General features: G+C 41.4%; 1 protein-coding gene across 1 annotated transcript; it reads left to right on the top strand.

Moving 5' to 3' along the window:
* Positions 1-4,514: 4,514 nt before the first annotated feature.
* trit1 (tRNA isopentenyltransferase 1) lies at positions 4,515-16,366 on the top strand. The gene is made up of 11 exons (XM_062529974.1): positions 4,515-4,670; positions 5,460-5,600; positions 7,035-7,133; positions 8,552-8,703; positions 9,607-9,749; positions 11,166-11,277; positions 11,729-11,841; positions 13,626-13,703; positions 15,118-15,227; positions 15,335-15,452; positions 15,757-16,366. Exons 1-11 carry the CDS (start codon positions 4,533-4,535, stop codon positions 15,927-15,929), a joined length of 1,377 nt encoding a protein of 458 aa, XP_062385958.1. The 5' UTR covers positions 4,515-4,532; the 3' UTR covers positions 15,930-16,366.
* Positions 16,367-17,648: the final 1,282 nt, after the last annotated feature.

Here is a 17,648-nt window from a genome sequence, read left to right as displayed (position 1 = left end):
TCCCACATCCACCACGTTGCTACGTTGGTGTGCATTTGTTTGGATAGAAAGCAACTGACTTTGTGTTAACAAACAGAAGTTCGGTTTTGCTGTTGCTGTCATCGTTTTGAGGGAGAGAGGACAAACACCCATGCACCTCACTGTTATATGAATCCCTATTTCATGCTTTGTGCTCTAAATACTATTTTTTTTATATACATATATATATGTGCAAAGACTGATAAGCAGCTTTATTTCCAAAATACAAATGTTTCAGACATGTTAAATTAAGTCATACAAAAGAATAAATCATTCCATGTCACGAGTCAGAAATCATCCAATGTCACAAGTCAAATCATGGATCCGGAGTTTAGAAGGGATTCTGGTTAACCACCCCCTCAGGTGTTCTAACGGTTAGTCTTCATTATTCACAGATCAGCTGGCATAGTTGAGAGTAGGCCTACTTGCCTAAATTAACTTAATTATCATTTTGAATCCCTATTTCATGATTCATGAGGGCATAATCAATCCTGATAGCGACGTGCCCCTCTGGGCTCTCCATTCCGAGGCTAAACAGAGATTTAGTAGACTTTGTGAATAAATGGGCTAATGACGGAAGGTCACAGGAGCCCATTGCAGATTTTTGTTCAGGGGTGTCTCCAGCAACAGGGAAGAAATTCATCTGCCATGCAGGACATTTTCCGAGCTGCTGCTGCTGCTGCTGGCCCTCCACCCCCTCAAACTGCTGCTGCTACTGCTGGCCCTCCACCCCCTCAAACTGCTGCTGCTACTGCTGGCCCTCCACCCCCTCAAACTGCTGCTGCTGCTGCTGCTGGCCCTCCACCCCCTCAAGCTGCTGCTGCTGCTGCTGGCCCTCCACCCCCTCAAGCTGCTGCTGCTGCTGCTGGCCCTCCACCCCCTCAAACTGCTGCTGCTGCTGCTGCTGGCCCTCCACCCCCTCAAGCTGCTGCTGCTGCTGCTGGCCCTCCACCCCCTCAAACTGCTGCTGCTGCTGCTGCTGGCCCTCCACCCCCTCAAGCTGCTACTGCTGGCCCTCCACCCCCTCAAACTGCTGCTGCTGCTGCTGCTGGCCCTCCACCCCCTCAAGCTGCTGCTGCTGGCCCTCCACCCCCTCAAGCTGCTGCTGCTGGCCCTCCACCCCCTCAAGCTGCTGCTGCTGCTGCTGGCCCTCCACCCCCTCAAACTGCTGCTGCTGCTGGCCCTCCACCCCTCAAACTACTGCTGCTGCTGCTGGCCCTCCACCCCTCAAACTACTGCTGCTGCTGCTCTAGATCCTGGTGCTCCTTCTGGCCCTACAGCTCAGGCAGAGGCTGCATTGCTAGTAGACTGGCCAGAGAGGGTAACTGTGCCTCCGGTAGACTTTCCTTTGGAAGGGGCTGTGTTGGAGCACATTCGGGCACAGTTTCATCCTCTCAGTGGCCCCAGGGGAGAACATGGAATACGAGTCATCCGTGACCCTTTCTGGACTCCTTGCCATAGGACAAAAACAATGTGTAAAATACATCTGCTACTCTTCCAAAGAACACCCAACACACTATACCCCACCTGCCGCACACCTGACAGACCCCACTATGGCTTTCGCACTCCCCCACGGACCCCCCATTGACACACCCTGTCTTGACGAATCCAACAGATTATGTCCCATCCCAACACGGACCCCCCGCTGGCCGGTTCTGAAGCAAGTGGGCGTGTGGCAACAGGAAGCCTCCTCAATGCAAGATGTTTAGAGACCACATACAATCGGAGAACTCTACCCAGTCTTGCACAGTCCAGGCGCACTCAGCTGTAGGATAACTTTGCACTGTACCTCACACACCCAACTGTAGGCCTAAGCTTTGTCCTGAATATTTATAACCTGTATATTGTCAAAAAAAATATTGGATTGCATTACCTTTGAGAAACATTGAGAAATTGTCTGTTGCCATTGTTTTGAATCTTGATTTAAAAAAAAGGTAAGGCACAGTCTGACATTCAGTGCATATAAATACCATTTTCACAGCCCTACATATTCTTTAGCCATGAAGGGAAAGAGCAAAAGCACAATGTCAGTGGATTACTATTTAAACAGATAAACAATCAGATACACAAAAACAAAGTAGCAATGTAGTGAATGGGAGAAAGAGAGAAGGAAATGTATTGCATTTTGTGGGATTCGAACTGTATTTCACAAAAGATAAAATAGAGTCTTATCTGGGAGCCCTAACCATCATACTATCAGACACACAATCACTATGAGGAATAACTGTTATAAGAAAATAAGGAAAATTACGTGAAAAAAGAGGTCAATTCAAGTATTTAGATGAACAAAGCATAGCAAATGTGAAGCTACAATGCAGTTAGCTAGCGGAATTTGTTTCTTTCTCAGTAGCTCTGACTAGAGGAGGAGGAGGAGGAGGAGGAGGAGGAGGAGGAGGAGGAGGAGGACCAGTAGCTCTACACAAACTATTTAAACAGATAAACAAAAACAGAGTAGCAACGTAGTGAATGGGAGAAAGAGAGCGGAAAAGTTGTTGAGATTCGCGGGATTCGAACCTGCATTTCACAAAAGACACTAGGCAAGAGCCTTAAACACTACACTATCTGGACCTAGAAAAAAATGAGACTAATTGTTTTAAAAACATAAGGGAAATTACGTTACGTAAAAAAAATAAATTAAAAAAAATCCAGGTATTTAGATGGACGAAGCATGAAATAGGGATTCAAAATAACAATGAGGTTCATTTATGGGTGCTTGTCCTCTCTCCCCCTAAAATGTCAGCCAATGTGAAGCTGCAATGCAGTTAGCTAGCGCAATTTGTTTCTTCACCCATCTGCAATTACGCTTTGAAATTACCGGGCTGTAGAGAGCGCCAGTGCCACACAACACAACCAGTACACACATACATTGATAGCCAGTGTAAGATTTATTAATTACATCAAAACGATGACAGCAACAGCAAAACCGAACTTCTGTTTGTTAACACAAAGTCAGTTGCTTTCTATCCAAACAAATGCACACCAACGTAGCAACGTGGTGGATGTGGGAAAGAGAAGAAAAGTCGTTAACTTTCGCTGGATTCGAACCTGCATTTCACAAAAGGCAACACTGCATACTAGGCGTGATCTCTAACCACAGCACTATCTGATCCACAGGTGCAAAATAGACCAACTGTTATAAGACCGTAAGGGAAATTAAAAACGTTAAAAAAAAAAAAAAAATCCAAGTATTTAGATGAACGAAGCATGAAATAGGGATTCAAAATAACAATGAGGTTAATTTATGGGTGCTTGTCCTCTCTCCCCCTAAAATATCAGCCAAATGCAGTTAAAGGGATATTCCGCCATTTGTGGAATTACGCTCATTTTCCACCTTCCCTCGAGCAAAACAATCGATATTTACCTTGTTCCCGTTCATCCAGCCATTCTGTGAGTCTGGCGATACAACTTTTAGCTTCAGCCTAGCATAGATCATTGAATCGGATTAGACCATTAGCTTCTCGCCTGCTAGCTTCATGTTTAAAAGTGACTAATATTTCTGGTAATTTTCCCATTTAAAACGTGTGTCCTCTCAAGTTAGAAAGTGCAATAAGACCAACTGAAAATGAACCCTGCCGTTTTTCTAGGCTGATTTGACATGGAACTACATTCTCATCTGGCGTAATAATCAAGGCAACTTGCAGCTACTGGCACTACTACTGCTTGATGTCTATGGGGACTATTTTCAGATGCTGCGTACGATATCACTGCGCCTATGGTATGTTTGCAAGTTGCCTTGATTATTACGCCAGATGAGAGTGTAGTTCCATGTCAAATCAGCCTAGAAAAACGCCAGGTTTCATTTTCAGTTGGTCTTATTGCACTTTCTAACTTGAGAGGAGACACGTTTTAAATGGGAAAATTATCAGAAATCTTAGTCACTTTTAAACATGAAGCTAGCAGGCGAGAAGCTAATGGTCTAATCCGATTCAGTGATCTATGCTAGGCTGAAGCTAAAAGTTGTATCGCCAGACTCACAGAATGGCTGGATGAACGGGAACAAGGTAAATATCGATTGTTTTGCTCGAGGGGAGGTGGAAAATGAGCGTATTTCCAAAAATGGCGGAATATCCCTTTAAGTTAGAGCCATCTTTGCCACATTGGTGATCTGTACTGAACTGTTTTGGTCTACCTGTCTTGATCAGCCATTGGGCGCAAACACTTCAAAATCATTGGCTGCCAGAAAAGAAGGATGGATATCATTATCATAATTAAAATCGCCCGTATTTTACGCGCGGTGTTTATGATGCGCACGACGCGCGTAAAATACGCGCGGGTCTTTAGAACATCACTACGGCGTTAAAAACGGCGCATTTTCGGCGCATTACGGCGCTTTTAACGGCGGTGCCTCTTAGAGCGGCGATAAAAGCGGCGTAAAGACTGAGAATTCGGGCGTATTTCACGGATATACTTGAGCTAACGTGGGGAAATATCCCCGTTTTCTGGCAGCTTTGGCTTTCCATAGCTTTCCCCCCATACGCATGCGCTGAACTGTCATGGCGGCCTCCACTCTCGGCATGCAGAACGCTTTCAAGAAAACCTTGATTCCACCCCTTGTTGTGATTCTTGGAGCAACGGGCACTGGAAAATCAAAACTAGCAATTGAAATCGGTAAACGGCTGCATGGCGAGATAATAAGTGCCGATTCTATGCAGGTAAGAAGTGACAAAGGGTGAAAAGATGTAACGTTAATTTGGTGTCGTCAGCACTGCATGATACACTGCATCTGTGTGGTAGCTAATTAGTCTACCTTTTCTACATTTACCTACTTTTCAACTAGGATATCCGACCGCTGCAGTCATGTTAAGTGGTGGTATTAAGTTAAGGTAAATAAAGTAAATAAAATGCTAAGGTATTGCTGTCAAAATACACCACCGGCCCCTGTGTAACATGTATGTAGCCTATGTGTACTGTAGGCTATGATCTCTGAACTTGTCAATGCACATTTACACAACAATGTTGTACCAATGTTGTTGGCTTCATTGCCATGATATTCCTACATCATTGCAGACTCATCAAACGCTGTGCTGTAGACTTGCTACCTTAGTGGATGTGAATGACTTTCAGGGATGGTTAGCTTAGGCTACTACGTTTGTGGGCTGGTAGAAATTGTGGGTGGGCACAAAAATTCCACAAAAAATTATTTTCTCTATCAAGTTAAAACACATAGCCTTATCTAGGCTTTTGTCCTTCTGATCTGTAAAAAAATGTCAGATGCAGCCATGCTTAAATTCTGCTCTCTCCACATGGTATTCATCATTAATGATCCTATTTTTAAAGCAGGCCTACTAATTGGGCTATTGGTTTTCTGTCTTCGCATGTCTGAACGGGCATTGCACTTGTAAACATAAACAATGGTATGATTGACTGACCATATCTGAGCCAATGCTTCCTCTCAGCAAGAAGTGATCCCTGTTTTTCTCCTTCTCTTTTCTACACTCTAGGTCTATAAAGGGCTGGACATTATAACCAATAAAGTTACTGCTGAGGAGCATGCTCAGTGTCCCCATCACATGATCAGCTTCTTGGACCCACTGGTTAACAGCTATACTGTGGTGGACTTCAGAAACCATGCTCTCAAACTCATATCCTTCAAGCACCAGCAGCGGTGTATAAGTATAAGTATATATACTCTTTTGATCCTGTGAGCAGCGCTCAAGCACTTTTTCCTACTGGTCAGGGATCGAACTGGCAACCCTTTGGCTATAAGCTCGAAGTCCTAACCAGTAGGCCACATAATTTTGTTTGAAAACAATGGCTACATACTGTATGTTAATCAACAACCTTTGCTTTTTCCAAGTCGGTGAGAAACAACAACATGGCACCAAGTCATCAAACACTAGGGGTGTCACGATCTTGTTTTGAAGTCGAATATACACTATATTGCCAAAAGTATTGGGTCACCTGCCTTGACCCCCATATGAACTTCAATGTCATATTAAGCCCTATGGATTAAGAATTGGATGTGATTGGTCAACCCTTTGTAGCTATAACAGCTTCAACTCTTCTGGGAAGGCTTTCCACAAGGTTTGGGAGTGTTTATGGGCATTTTTGACCATTCTTTCAGAAGCGTATTTGTTAAGTCACACACTGATGTTGGATGAGGAGACTGGCTCTCAATCTCGACTTTAATTCATCCCAAAGGTGTTCTATTGGGTTGAGGTCAGGACTCTGTGCAGGCCAGTCAAGTTCATCCACATCAAACTCTATCATCCAATTGTCCAAAATTGTCATCCAATAGTCTTCCAATTGTCCAAAATCTCTTGGTTAATGCTGACACATTCAGAGTTCCTTTCACTGGAACTAAGAGGCCAAGCCCAGTTTGGGGATGGCCCCTTCCTGTTCCAACATGACTATGCACCAGTGCACAAATTCTGTCTAACCCTGATCTCTGGGTTGATCAACACTGAGATAGGGAACTCTGAAGGCCTTACTGAAACTAACCCTAATCTTCTTTACTCCGTTTACAGTACGTGGGGGTCCGCCTTTTAAAGGGCCATCCGAAACCAATTACTGTTATAAACCCTTCAATGCCAAATTAACACAAATTATGTAAAGGTAATATAATCTGAAAATAGATGTAAAAGTAATATAATCTAAAAGTGAAGCTGACATTATAATCAATGGTGGAGCAAGAGTCTGCGATAGCTACAGTAACAAGCCAGCGACTAGCAAAAAGCATGCAGTATGGACAACATAGCCTATTCACCATCACACCACCAGGACCGTTCGACCTTGAAGTAAGCTTGTGGCCTGCATGGATAAAAAGATTCGAACGCTTCAGAATGGCTTCAGGTTTGATAGAAAAAGAGGGCGAATACCAGGTGAATTCTCTCATTTCATAGCCTAGTTAGAGGAACAATACAGGCGGAGGTCTGCCCTCTCTGAGTGCTTTTCTAGTTTGTGTGTTGTGGACAAAGGAAGGTATGTAGGGTAAAGGAAGGTATGTAGGGTAAGGGAAGGGCAATGGTGAAGGTGTAAATGGATTCCTGTACTTTGTTAGTTCCTTAATGCTGCACGTAGAAGACCTGCACCAGCGTCAGAAGCTGCCCATAGTCGTGGGAGGAACCAACTACTACATCGAGTCCCTTCTGTGGAAGGTGCTGGTGGACACTAAAGTAAGCACTATGTCTGTGTGTGTGTTACATTGTTACAATACAACTCTTGTGTTGTATTCAGAAAACAACCTGAAGCTAAATTAATTCCATTTAAGATCACTTTCAGTTTCACAGCAAATCAAAGTGACCTACCAGTTTTCACATCCCATTGTCAGCATTTATTTTGGCTTCAGAAATCATTGGGCTAGAAAAGGCCTTTTCACACTGCAGTGACTTTTTTTTTTAGTTCGAATAACTTTATGTAGTTCCTAGAACTCTTGCATGTCCGCACTGCTTGGAACTGTGGGCGAAAGAAGTTCATCTACAGTAGCAGCAGTTCCTATTCTGTATGACCACTTCAACTCCTTCGGGGTAGGGTCTTCATCTCCCTGTGCAAAGGAATCATGTCTGACATACATGTTGATTAGCCAACAGTAGAAATGGTATTTGTTAAAATCATTCAGTTTTTTAACTTCTGTAGCAGTCTTGTTTGTTTCATTAATTCATGTCCATGTAATAATTGGGTTACTACCCTTGATAGTAAACTTCTGGAGAAAAAAAAAAGAGCTGGCAACCTGGGGGTATTCCAAGTACATGGTATACTGACAAACCTGAGTAAGCTAACTCAGAGTAAGTGGTAAATCTCCTAATAGAAGAGCTGGATGGCAAATGTGAGTATTTTCCACTGACAGTTTGAACAAACAAGGGTAATAGGGTAATTATTCACCTAGCATAGTTGCTAATAAGAGAACCAGTCATTCAGCTTCAAGAATAGTCCACCCAAAGACATCTCACGAGAATCGTAAAACATTACCTTGTCAGTAGATGTAGCTCTTTGGAGAGCTATCAGTAGATATAGCTCTATGGAAATAGTTTTTGTCAGTTGTTAATCGTTTGCATCCACGTCAAAAGCATTTTCATTGTGTACTGGGGGAACAAGCCATGACAAGTAAGCGAACACTAGGGGGAGCTCTACAGTGGCCATTTCATTACTTCATGTTCAATAGCTTCTACCCCCTAATGCCAAATGGATGGTAATGTAATCTGACAATAAACATGGTTGAATCATTTGTTGCCGTCACAAGTACACAAGTACACACATGAATAGTTGGCGACATTTTCCTCTTACAGTAGGCTATGCAATGTATGGTAGGTCTACCTTTAGGCTTGTGTTGCAATCTGTCATACAGCATACAGTGTGTGAAAATTGCCCAGACACACTCCCACACAACGGGGTCAGTCAAGTCCATTTGCCTCAATGTACTTGTCCAAAATGAGGAATAGAAATGCTGAAAATAATATGCTGCTACCTACAGTGTAGGAGTGCAAGAGAAATAATGCTGATAAAATATGGGAGCAGGTGGCATAGTCTGTTGTGTACAGAAAATGTTTTACTTTTACAATTCCCCCAATTCTCTCTTTCTTCTCTGTTATGGCAGGGCAGTGAAGATCAAGGACAGAGTTTGAGCTGTCCGGATCCAAAGATGACCTTACAGAAACTGGGGGCTTCTGAGTTGCATCGACGGCTGAATGAGGTGGACCCTGATATGGCAGCCATTTTGCATCCTCATGATACCCGCAAAGTTGCAAGGTTCTAACCTAAGCTTATTAGAAACTTCATTATCAGGGCCTGTATTCAGAAAGTATCTTATCTTAATGCTGAGAATACTCCTAAATCGCATTATACGTTTTTAATTTAACAGTTTTCTCTGAAGCTGTATTCACTAAGCTGCTGACACCAACTTTTATATGGAAAAATGAACTTCTAAGATAAAATAAGAGCTCTGTAGCTATGTTAGTTCTGTTGACGTCTGATTGGCGTATGGTTGATATGAGTGCCTTGAGAGATAAATAAATAAATAGATAAATAAATAAATAAAAACAAAGCAAATAGCAATGGAATAGTAATGGAATACTCTACAGATTGATGCAGTATCTTTGCATCGTTATTGAAACTATTCTGTAGAATAGATAGAAGAGGAACAATTTGATTAGATTTACAATTAAACATTATAACAGTTAAAATCTGTTTTTGTTAATATTTGTATTTAGTTATTGACAATGAATGTTTTTTGTTGTTGGTGGTGGTGTTATTGCATTTTTTACATTGCAAAGTGTTTCCCTCAATGAGTGATTCTACATCTGCAATTTAAATGACTACTGTAGATGTAAGTTGGCAAAGTTGGCATTACACATATACTGTAAGACATGGATTTCAGACATTTCTGAATGTCATTAGGTAAACCAGAAAATACTCCATAAAACCTCAAATGTCATTATGAGAAACAAACATAATGACTGCTTTAGCAGTGTGTGTAAATCAAGCCTGTCACTTAACACTGTAATGCTAATAGGCCTACTTGTGACGCCTCTAAGCCTCCATGGCAACAATTAATGACAATTAGCCCATTATCTGTGTGTGTGTGTGTGTGTGTGTGTGTGTGTGTGTGTGTGTGTGTGTGTGTGTGTGTGTGTGTGTTTATGTGTTTATCAGGAGCTTGCAAGTGTTTGAGGAAACAGGTGTGGCTCACAGCAGACTTCTGAAGCAGCAAAGAGAACAAGAGGGGGGTGACAACCTGGGGGGCCCTCTAAGATTCCCAGAGCCCTGTATCTTCTGGCTGCACGCTGATATGCAGAGTGAGTGTACACAGATATAAACATTCCTTTTCTCTCACCCAAACAGAGCTCAACAGTAGCCACGTTTACATGGACACTTTTATTCCGGAATAAAAATTGTCATATAAACATCTCAGTCGCAAAGAAAATGTCTGATCCGATCAGAATTTTAATCGGAATAAAAGAGGTGGTGTAGTCCGTTCCTAGTCTGAATGAACACCCATTTATACGGCCATTTGGATTGCCTGCTATAATCTTCCCAATGAAAAGTAGGCAACGACAGCTATTCCGATCAAAGATTCTAAAGTGCTTGAAAGCACCTGATCAGAATAGAACGTACCCCATTAAACAGACGGCACTTTTTTTTCATTCGGATTAGGTTAATCGGAATGATAAAAAAAAACTGTCCATGTGAACATGACTAGTAATGACTGCCCACTCAGGAAGTAAAAATCCCACTCATTTTCTCCATTGAGAATTTGATTATAAGTCATAATGTCATAACTGTCTTAACTGACTTAACTGACTTAAAACTAGCTCTGTTTATATGATCTCAACTTTGTTTTAAGAAAAATATGTTTTATTTGGGATTTCACTGGAAAGCACTAGGCACAGTATAAAGTTGGTCATCAAAAGGAAGCATGTTATACTGTTGTTTGATTAAAAAACATTAGAAAATGTCTCATTCACAATGGTTGATGAGATGAGTAGCTCCTTCACTCGGATAATGAAATATATTCACAGTCCAGGAATGATTTTTAGTCACAATTTATACAATAGCTGGTAAGCCTGAATCAATGCCCCAAGCTCTTTTATATACTGATATCCCCAAATGTCAATGGAAGAAAAACTGAATGGGAAATTTTCTTCCGGAGGCTGTGCTATTGGGGAGGTGATTGGTCACTTTTGAGCTTTACCCTGTATATACATAGAATAGAATAGAATAGAATGTCTTTATTGTCATTGCATTTAAGTACAATGACATTCATAGAGCTTTGCCCACAGTTTACTTGGAAAGATTATGCCTTAGCTAATGTTAGGGTTAAGGCATACAGTAGGATAAATCACAGATTATGGGTGGGCCTTTAAACACAGGCACTATCCTAATTTAGCTTCTACTGTATAACAATAGGCAAGTTTAGTTCAATTATCTTGACAAACCATTGACAGGAAAAAGGTAACTTGTGACCAAAAGCAGTGGTGATTGGTTTGTTTCTGTCATATAGTATCCATGTATTGCATGCTGTAGGCAGTGCACTCTTTATCAATCGTGTGATCAAAGGCAATGCAGTGCAGTGCTTGTCTTGGTAAGTATAGTCTTTTGCCCGTGAGGGAAATTTGGTGTCTGCATTTATCCTAATCTGTGAATTAGTGAAAGGCCAATTAGTCAGAAGTGTCTCTGAACCCCACTACTCCTGTTCTACCCTGCAACCACAGCTCTGGATGAACGCTTGGATCAACGGGTAGAGGAGATGCTCTCACAAGGCCTCATCACTGAGCTGCAGCAATTCCACATACGCTTTAATCAACAGATGGTCCAGGAGAACTGGTGTGTATATGCACACCTAAATGTTTCACAGGCCCTTAGGGCCCCGTAGAATAGCTGGAGACAAAGAGCTCCTACAGTGGGCGGCAAACTTGAAATTCCTCACACGTTTCTCACACCTCCTGTTTTCACATTTAAAAAATCATGCTTAAACACTTTTGTTTAAACAGTATTATTATTTTCCATTTTCCATCCACTCTAAATATACACATAAATATGTTTTCAAGGAAGTGCCAACATCTGTTTATGTTGTTTTCCCAACTTGGCACACTGACAACAATATTCTATTGTGATCCTCAGAGCAGTATTGTACACACAAAACTCCACATTGGAAAATAATTGAAATCACATTTTTATATATTTTGTTTTTAATGTTTTATGGTTTTTCCTAAAAAATGCACATCTGCTTTATGTCCTAACATTTCTGCTTTGCATTTAAATAATACTATGTCAGTCAGGACTACCAGCATGGTATCTTCCAGTCCATTGGTTTTAAGGAGTTCCATGAATATCTCACAGCAGACAAGGAGACCAGCCAGGAGGAGCTCAATAGCCTGAAGAAGAAAGGTGAGGTGAGCTTTGATCAGATGGATGTTTGTCATTTTCAGTCATTTTATGTTTGAATAACAATATATGTAAATTTTTAGGGATCGTCAAAGAGCATGTTTATTATGTTGTTTATTATTTATTTATTTTTCAAATGAACCAGTTGTGTTTATTTATTTATTTTAGAAAAACTTACCTCAAACTTTAAGGGAAATCTTCAGGTGTTTTTATACGTTCGACCGGCGTCGCGTCACACAGAGCCAGGTTGTCTGCGCCACGCCCCTTTTTTGGGGAAACAAGCCCTCAGAACAAGCCTGAAACAAGCCAAAGTGAACGGGTGTTGTTCACGGTCATTGATCTATAACGAATAACTTATTATTTATAGATCAGTGGTCGCGGTAGACAGACATGCCGATAAGTTGCTGTGTGGTTGGGTGTACCAACCACAAAGCTAAGAACCCCTAACATTAGGCTACACCAAAAATAAATCAGACCAACGAAAACGGAAATCTAGGCTAACACTTGGCTAACACTAGCAGCTAGGCTATCGGCTACGACAGAAATTATCATATGTTGGAATTATCTAACGAACATACTTTACATCCAAGCCTGTCAGTCAACTACACAACATTACAATTAAAATAAGAGGCCAAAAATACAGGAAAACAATTTAGTTATTTAACTGGAGATTCAATGAGATAAGAGTATGTCTGGGTATGACACTGGCCACTGCTACTGCTAGCAGGCTACTCGGGAGACCGAAGGGACATGTTTTTACTTTGATTGAATTAAGCTTTTGAACGTATTTTTCACGGTCAACGACCGGCAAAGTGGTAATATATTGAGTGGTCCTATTGATTCGTTGTGTTTTCTGTTATCATTTACCCCTACGATTTCGGTACGAATTACGTTTATTGAGCCTAATTTGCATTGGAGTTAATGGGAGACGTAGTTTGTTTCCCCCAAAAAGGGGCGGGAACGTTCGTCGCGAGTCAAGTTCCCGGATGTGCCGGTCTAACGTATCCACGATATTCCGCAGCCAACAATGGGGGTCGCCATGACACCGAGACGGTTTTCTATTTCCGGCGAAGCTGCATTGTATCTGTTTTAACGTGACGGTTTACGGTGCTTAACATGTCATAACGCATATAAAAGTCAACTTTTCTATTTTATATCGGTTATATGTGATGCAGTATATACATGCTGAGGGCAGAATTGTCAACATTTCGAAAGAAATCTAAGTTGAGGCATAACCTAGTTTGCTATGGAGAACGCACATGTTAACAGAATGAACGGAAGTTGAAAACAGTATCGTAACCATCGCAACGATACATATTTCCGGGTTAAGGAAAGAGGTGGATACTGACCACTGATCTATAAAGAATACCTGGATAGAGCATCTACGTCAAAATTCTGAAGCCTACATGGGGGCGGCCATTATGGGACCACTTGCCATAGGAATGCATAGACAGTAAAAGACAGTAAAAGAATGTTGCCGTTCTGCAACAATGGAATTGGAACACATCGCCGCCATTATGGGACCACTCAGGACAGTTCCATTGGCTTCATTGTTGATGGGTCAGCAACAATGAGATAGTCTATCCAGGTATTCTTTATAGATCAGTGATACTGACTGAACTGGCCAACTGGCAGTTCCTCTTCCTGAAAAAAATCACTTTTAACATGTATCTGTCTCCTTTGCTCTTCATTATCTGCTCTTAGTGTTTTTTTATTCTATTATTCTTTTATTCTAGTCATTCACTCTCAGATGGACACTAGTCACCCTTTTTCTCTATGATCCATAGGTGTTGAGACTTTGAAGATGGCGACTCGACGTTATGCTCGGAAACAGAACAAATGGGTTCGAAACCGCTTCCTCCAGAGTGAGTGACCACTGGGTTTCATCCTAAACCCTCACAGTTGATGACTGGTCTTTCTCATTCCCTAAATATGATTCTGGTGTAATGAAGAGAAGTTCTAAATGCAATATTTCCTTGTGTTTCAATATTTCCTGGTGATTTTCATGTACTGGTAATGTTCATTTTGCCCTCTTCTCTGATCATGGAGGATGTTAAAGGGGTTGTACTGTAACGAGTGGGGTAAAGTGCAGAACGTACTGTATGGTGTGTCTAGATATCTTTGATGGATAGATGAAATGTGTATTCCTCCATTTGGCAAGAAGTGTCTGTTGGAGGTCTAGAAGAGGAAGAGAGGTAGAAAGGTGCTGAATTCGGTTACACATGTCCTCGTTCAACAGTAACATTATTAACTGAAGAGTTTAAGTTTAAGGGCCGTATTTTGGCCATCGGAAACGGATGGTCAAAGGCGCAAAGTTTATAGACATTAAAGGCGTAGCCAGTCCACAATCACTCATTTAATGGCGTGATTTTGTGATCAGACACTGGGCGCAAAAGGGTTGTTCTTACGTTTCTTAATCAGTCATGGGTGTGTTTAGGGCGTGACATCCTTTAAACATTGAGAATGGCATCTGTTGTTCCCTTTAACAGTAAGCAGCGCAACTTCAAACATCACATAATTTAAGTCAGCGGCATATTTGAAGGAATCGGCTTGCATGCGAGACCATATGGAACAGGGATTCCACTAAACCTTGCTTTACTAAAAACTGCTTGTGAGTATAGCCTACATGCATCTGCACTCACCTATTATTTGAACTCATACTGTAGGTTAAGTGAGACTAACTTCACCCTGGTCTCATAGTTGACGACAAAACAGTTCTACACATTTAGTTATTTTCACTATTGACTAACAAGGAGGTTACCATTGAAAATACAGCCAGAAAATAGCAACACTTACAGTAACCCAATAATGCTCAAATGACTGAATAAAAATCCTAAGTATATATCCCGGAGAGGAGTTGCTGCTTACAGTGCATCTTGTGACAGTGTGTCTTCAACTGTGCTTTATATGCGCCTTTTGCTATACACCAGTTAGTGGTCAGTGGTGTAAGGATTTTTAGGGGATGTAAGATAGCAAGATAGTAAGATAGGGAGCCATGATGTTTTTTTCCGGTTTTATGGGATTTTTTATAGTGAAGTAAATTGAAAAGCATAGCATTTTACTAGGATACACTAAAGAATAATATTTAGCTAGACTAAAATTGGAAATGGTGTCTGCTTCTCAGATGGTGACAAGATTATTCCATTCTTGCTCGGTAGCAGAAGACTCAATTTTGCCTCAAATTGTGATTTTTGCTGCTTTTGAAATATTTCAATTGGGAAGAATTAAAACATGCTCCACATGTCCACAGCTGTTACTGACCCACCTTCTGGTCTCCAGGGTCAGGTTCTAATGTACCTCCAGTTTATGGCCTCGATGTGACTGATGTGTCTCAATGGGAGGAGACGGTCCTTAACCCTGCTCTGCGTATCCTAGAGCACCTTCAGAAGGTATGTCTGTTTATGAAAGTTTGTGGATTGTTTGTTGATTTTCTTTTTTTAATCTAGCGTTTAGCATAGGGCTCTTCATTCTTTCTGGCACTTCTTCTTTGTTACAGGGAGAGAAGCCTTCGATTGAACCACTGAGGCTGAAAGGGGCAGGACAGAAGAATAAGAGGAGTCACCACACATGTGAGCTGTGTGAAAAGATCATCATTGGAGACCTGGAGTGGAGTGGTAGGCCTATTGCAAACACATGAATAGTAGACACTAGCAGATTGATGCATTGACATGTTTGACAGATTTGTCTTCTTGAGATCTCTTTTCCAGTGAATACTGAGGAATATGTGGTTGTCAACATTGGCCGGGTTTCCCAAAATCGTTGAGAAGCTCTTAAGTCCTAGGAACTTCTTAGGAGCGTTCTTAGAACATTCTTACAACGCTCCTAAGAAGTTCTTAGCACTTAAGAGCTTCTTAACAATTTTGGGAAACCCGGCCATTCAGAGTATTGTTTTTTTTTTTTTTTTCCAAATCTCTCTAGCGCATCTGAAGTCTAAAAACCACCGGTATCATGTCAAGAAGAAACTGAGATCAGAAGCATCCACAGATCAGCAGGTTCACCAGCATGCTCACCAGTCATCAGCAAAGGTTTCTGCTAAAGCAAGGCCAAACCCAGGCCCTGAAGGAGCCCCGGCAGAGGAAGAGACCCCATAGCACTCAAGTGGAAACGAGCAGCTACAATGTGGACACCACAGATGATAATGATCATCTACATTGGCCGCGTTTCCCAGATTCGTTAAGAAGCTCTTAAGTGCTAAGAACTTCTCAGGAGCGTTCTTGGAATGTTCTTAGAGCGCTCCTAAGACGTTCTTAGTACTTAAGAGCTTCTTAACGAATCTGGGGAAACCCAGCCATTGTCTGTGTGGCTGTGGTGTGTGCAGAGTGTTGCCATGTACATTTGTGTCATGACAGTTTTGAGACAAGAGATTTTGCTTGAAGAATAGAACTGTTATTATCTCTGCGTTATGGCAGATGTTACCTTGTTGATTGGGTGACCCATGTGTGGACAAAAACATCTTCTTGAGCATTGCATGTACGTGCCATGTATCTGTAATTGTATTTTTTCCTATTAAACAGTTTTCTAAGTTTTCTATATGTCACCATTATGTGTACCTTTTATATTTATAGTGAATGAGCGTATGACTGCTGTCTCTGTTGGTCTTATGTCACCTGCCTTGGGACTTGATGAAAAGTACTTATTTGTACCAATTCTGGCATATTTACATGGTGTTTTTATATACAGCAATGTACATAAATATGCATGGTCCCTAGCAAATAAACCACTATTTAAAAAAAAACAACTTACAACTTACTAACTTACAACTTACTAACTTACACTGGTAATGGCCGGGTTTCCCAAAATTGTTAAGAAGCTCTTAAGTGCTAAGAACTTCTTAGGAGCGTTGTAAGAATGTTCTAAGAACGCTCCTAAGAAGTTCTTAGGACTTAAAGGGATAGTTCGGATTTTAAGACACGAAGTTGTATGGGTTCCCTGTCAGCAACGTAGTGCATCAGCACTGACTTACCCCCGACAGCGTCCTGTGAGCCGAGATCCAGCCGGTTTTAGATCGTTTTTGATGCTGAAGAAAGTAGTCCGGCAAGTTTCTGGGGTCACGAAAGTAAAGTGTTTTTCTTCTCAAAACCATATGCGTTCAACAGAGTGATATATTTGCACCACAAAAACGTTGTCCAGGAAAAATTCAAACCTCGTTATCACTTACTTATTTTTCGCGATTCCTATCACTGCGCGCTACTGACAGCTGGACAACGTTTTTGTGGTGCAAATATATCACTCTGTTGAACGCATATGGTTTTGAGAAGAAAAACACTTTACTTTCGTGACCCCAGAAACTTGCTGAAGAAAATAGTCCGGCATCAAAAACGATCAAAAACCGGCTGGATCTCGGCTCACAGGACGCTGTCGGGGGTAAGTCAGTGCTGATGCACTACGTTGCTGACAGGGAACCCATACAACTTCGTGTCTTAAAATCCGAACTATCCCTTTAAGAGCTTCTTAACGATTTTGGGAAACCCGGCCAATATAATTAGAATATCATCAGAATATCAAAAGGTTGATGTGTGTCAGTAATTCCATGCAAGAAGTGAAACTTGTATATTATATTCATTCATTGCACACTGAATGACATTTTTTTTTCAGAAATGTTGGCCAAAAGAAAAGTATTAACATGGAAAATACGAGTTTGTACATCAGTCTGTGGCACTGTTCAGGTGTTTTGAGAGCCCAGCTTGCTCCGATAGTGGCCTTAGACTCTTCTGCATTGTTGGGTCTAGCGTATGGCATCTTCCTCTTTGAGTTTGCTGACTAGGGAGGGATACCATGGTCCTTAAAACAAGTACTGGTAGCTTGGCACT

The sequence above is a fragment of the Sardina pilchardus genome, chromosome 24, assembly GCF_963854185.1.
Source record: "Sardina pilchardus chromosome 24, fSarPil1.1, whole genome shotgun sequence".
Lineage (NCBI taxonomy): Eukaryota > Metazoa > Chordata > Actinopteri > Clupeiformes > Clupeidae > Sardina > Sardina pilchardus.
This window is presented reverse-complemented; position numbering and strand designations above follow the sequence as displayed.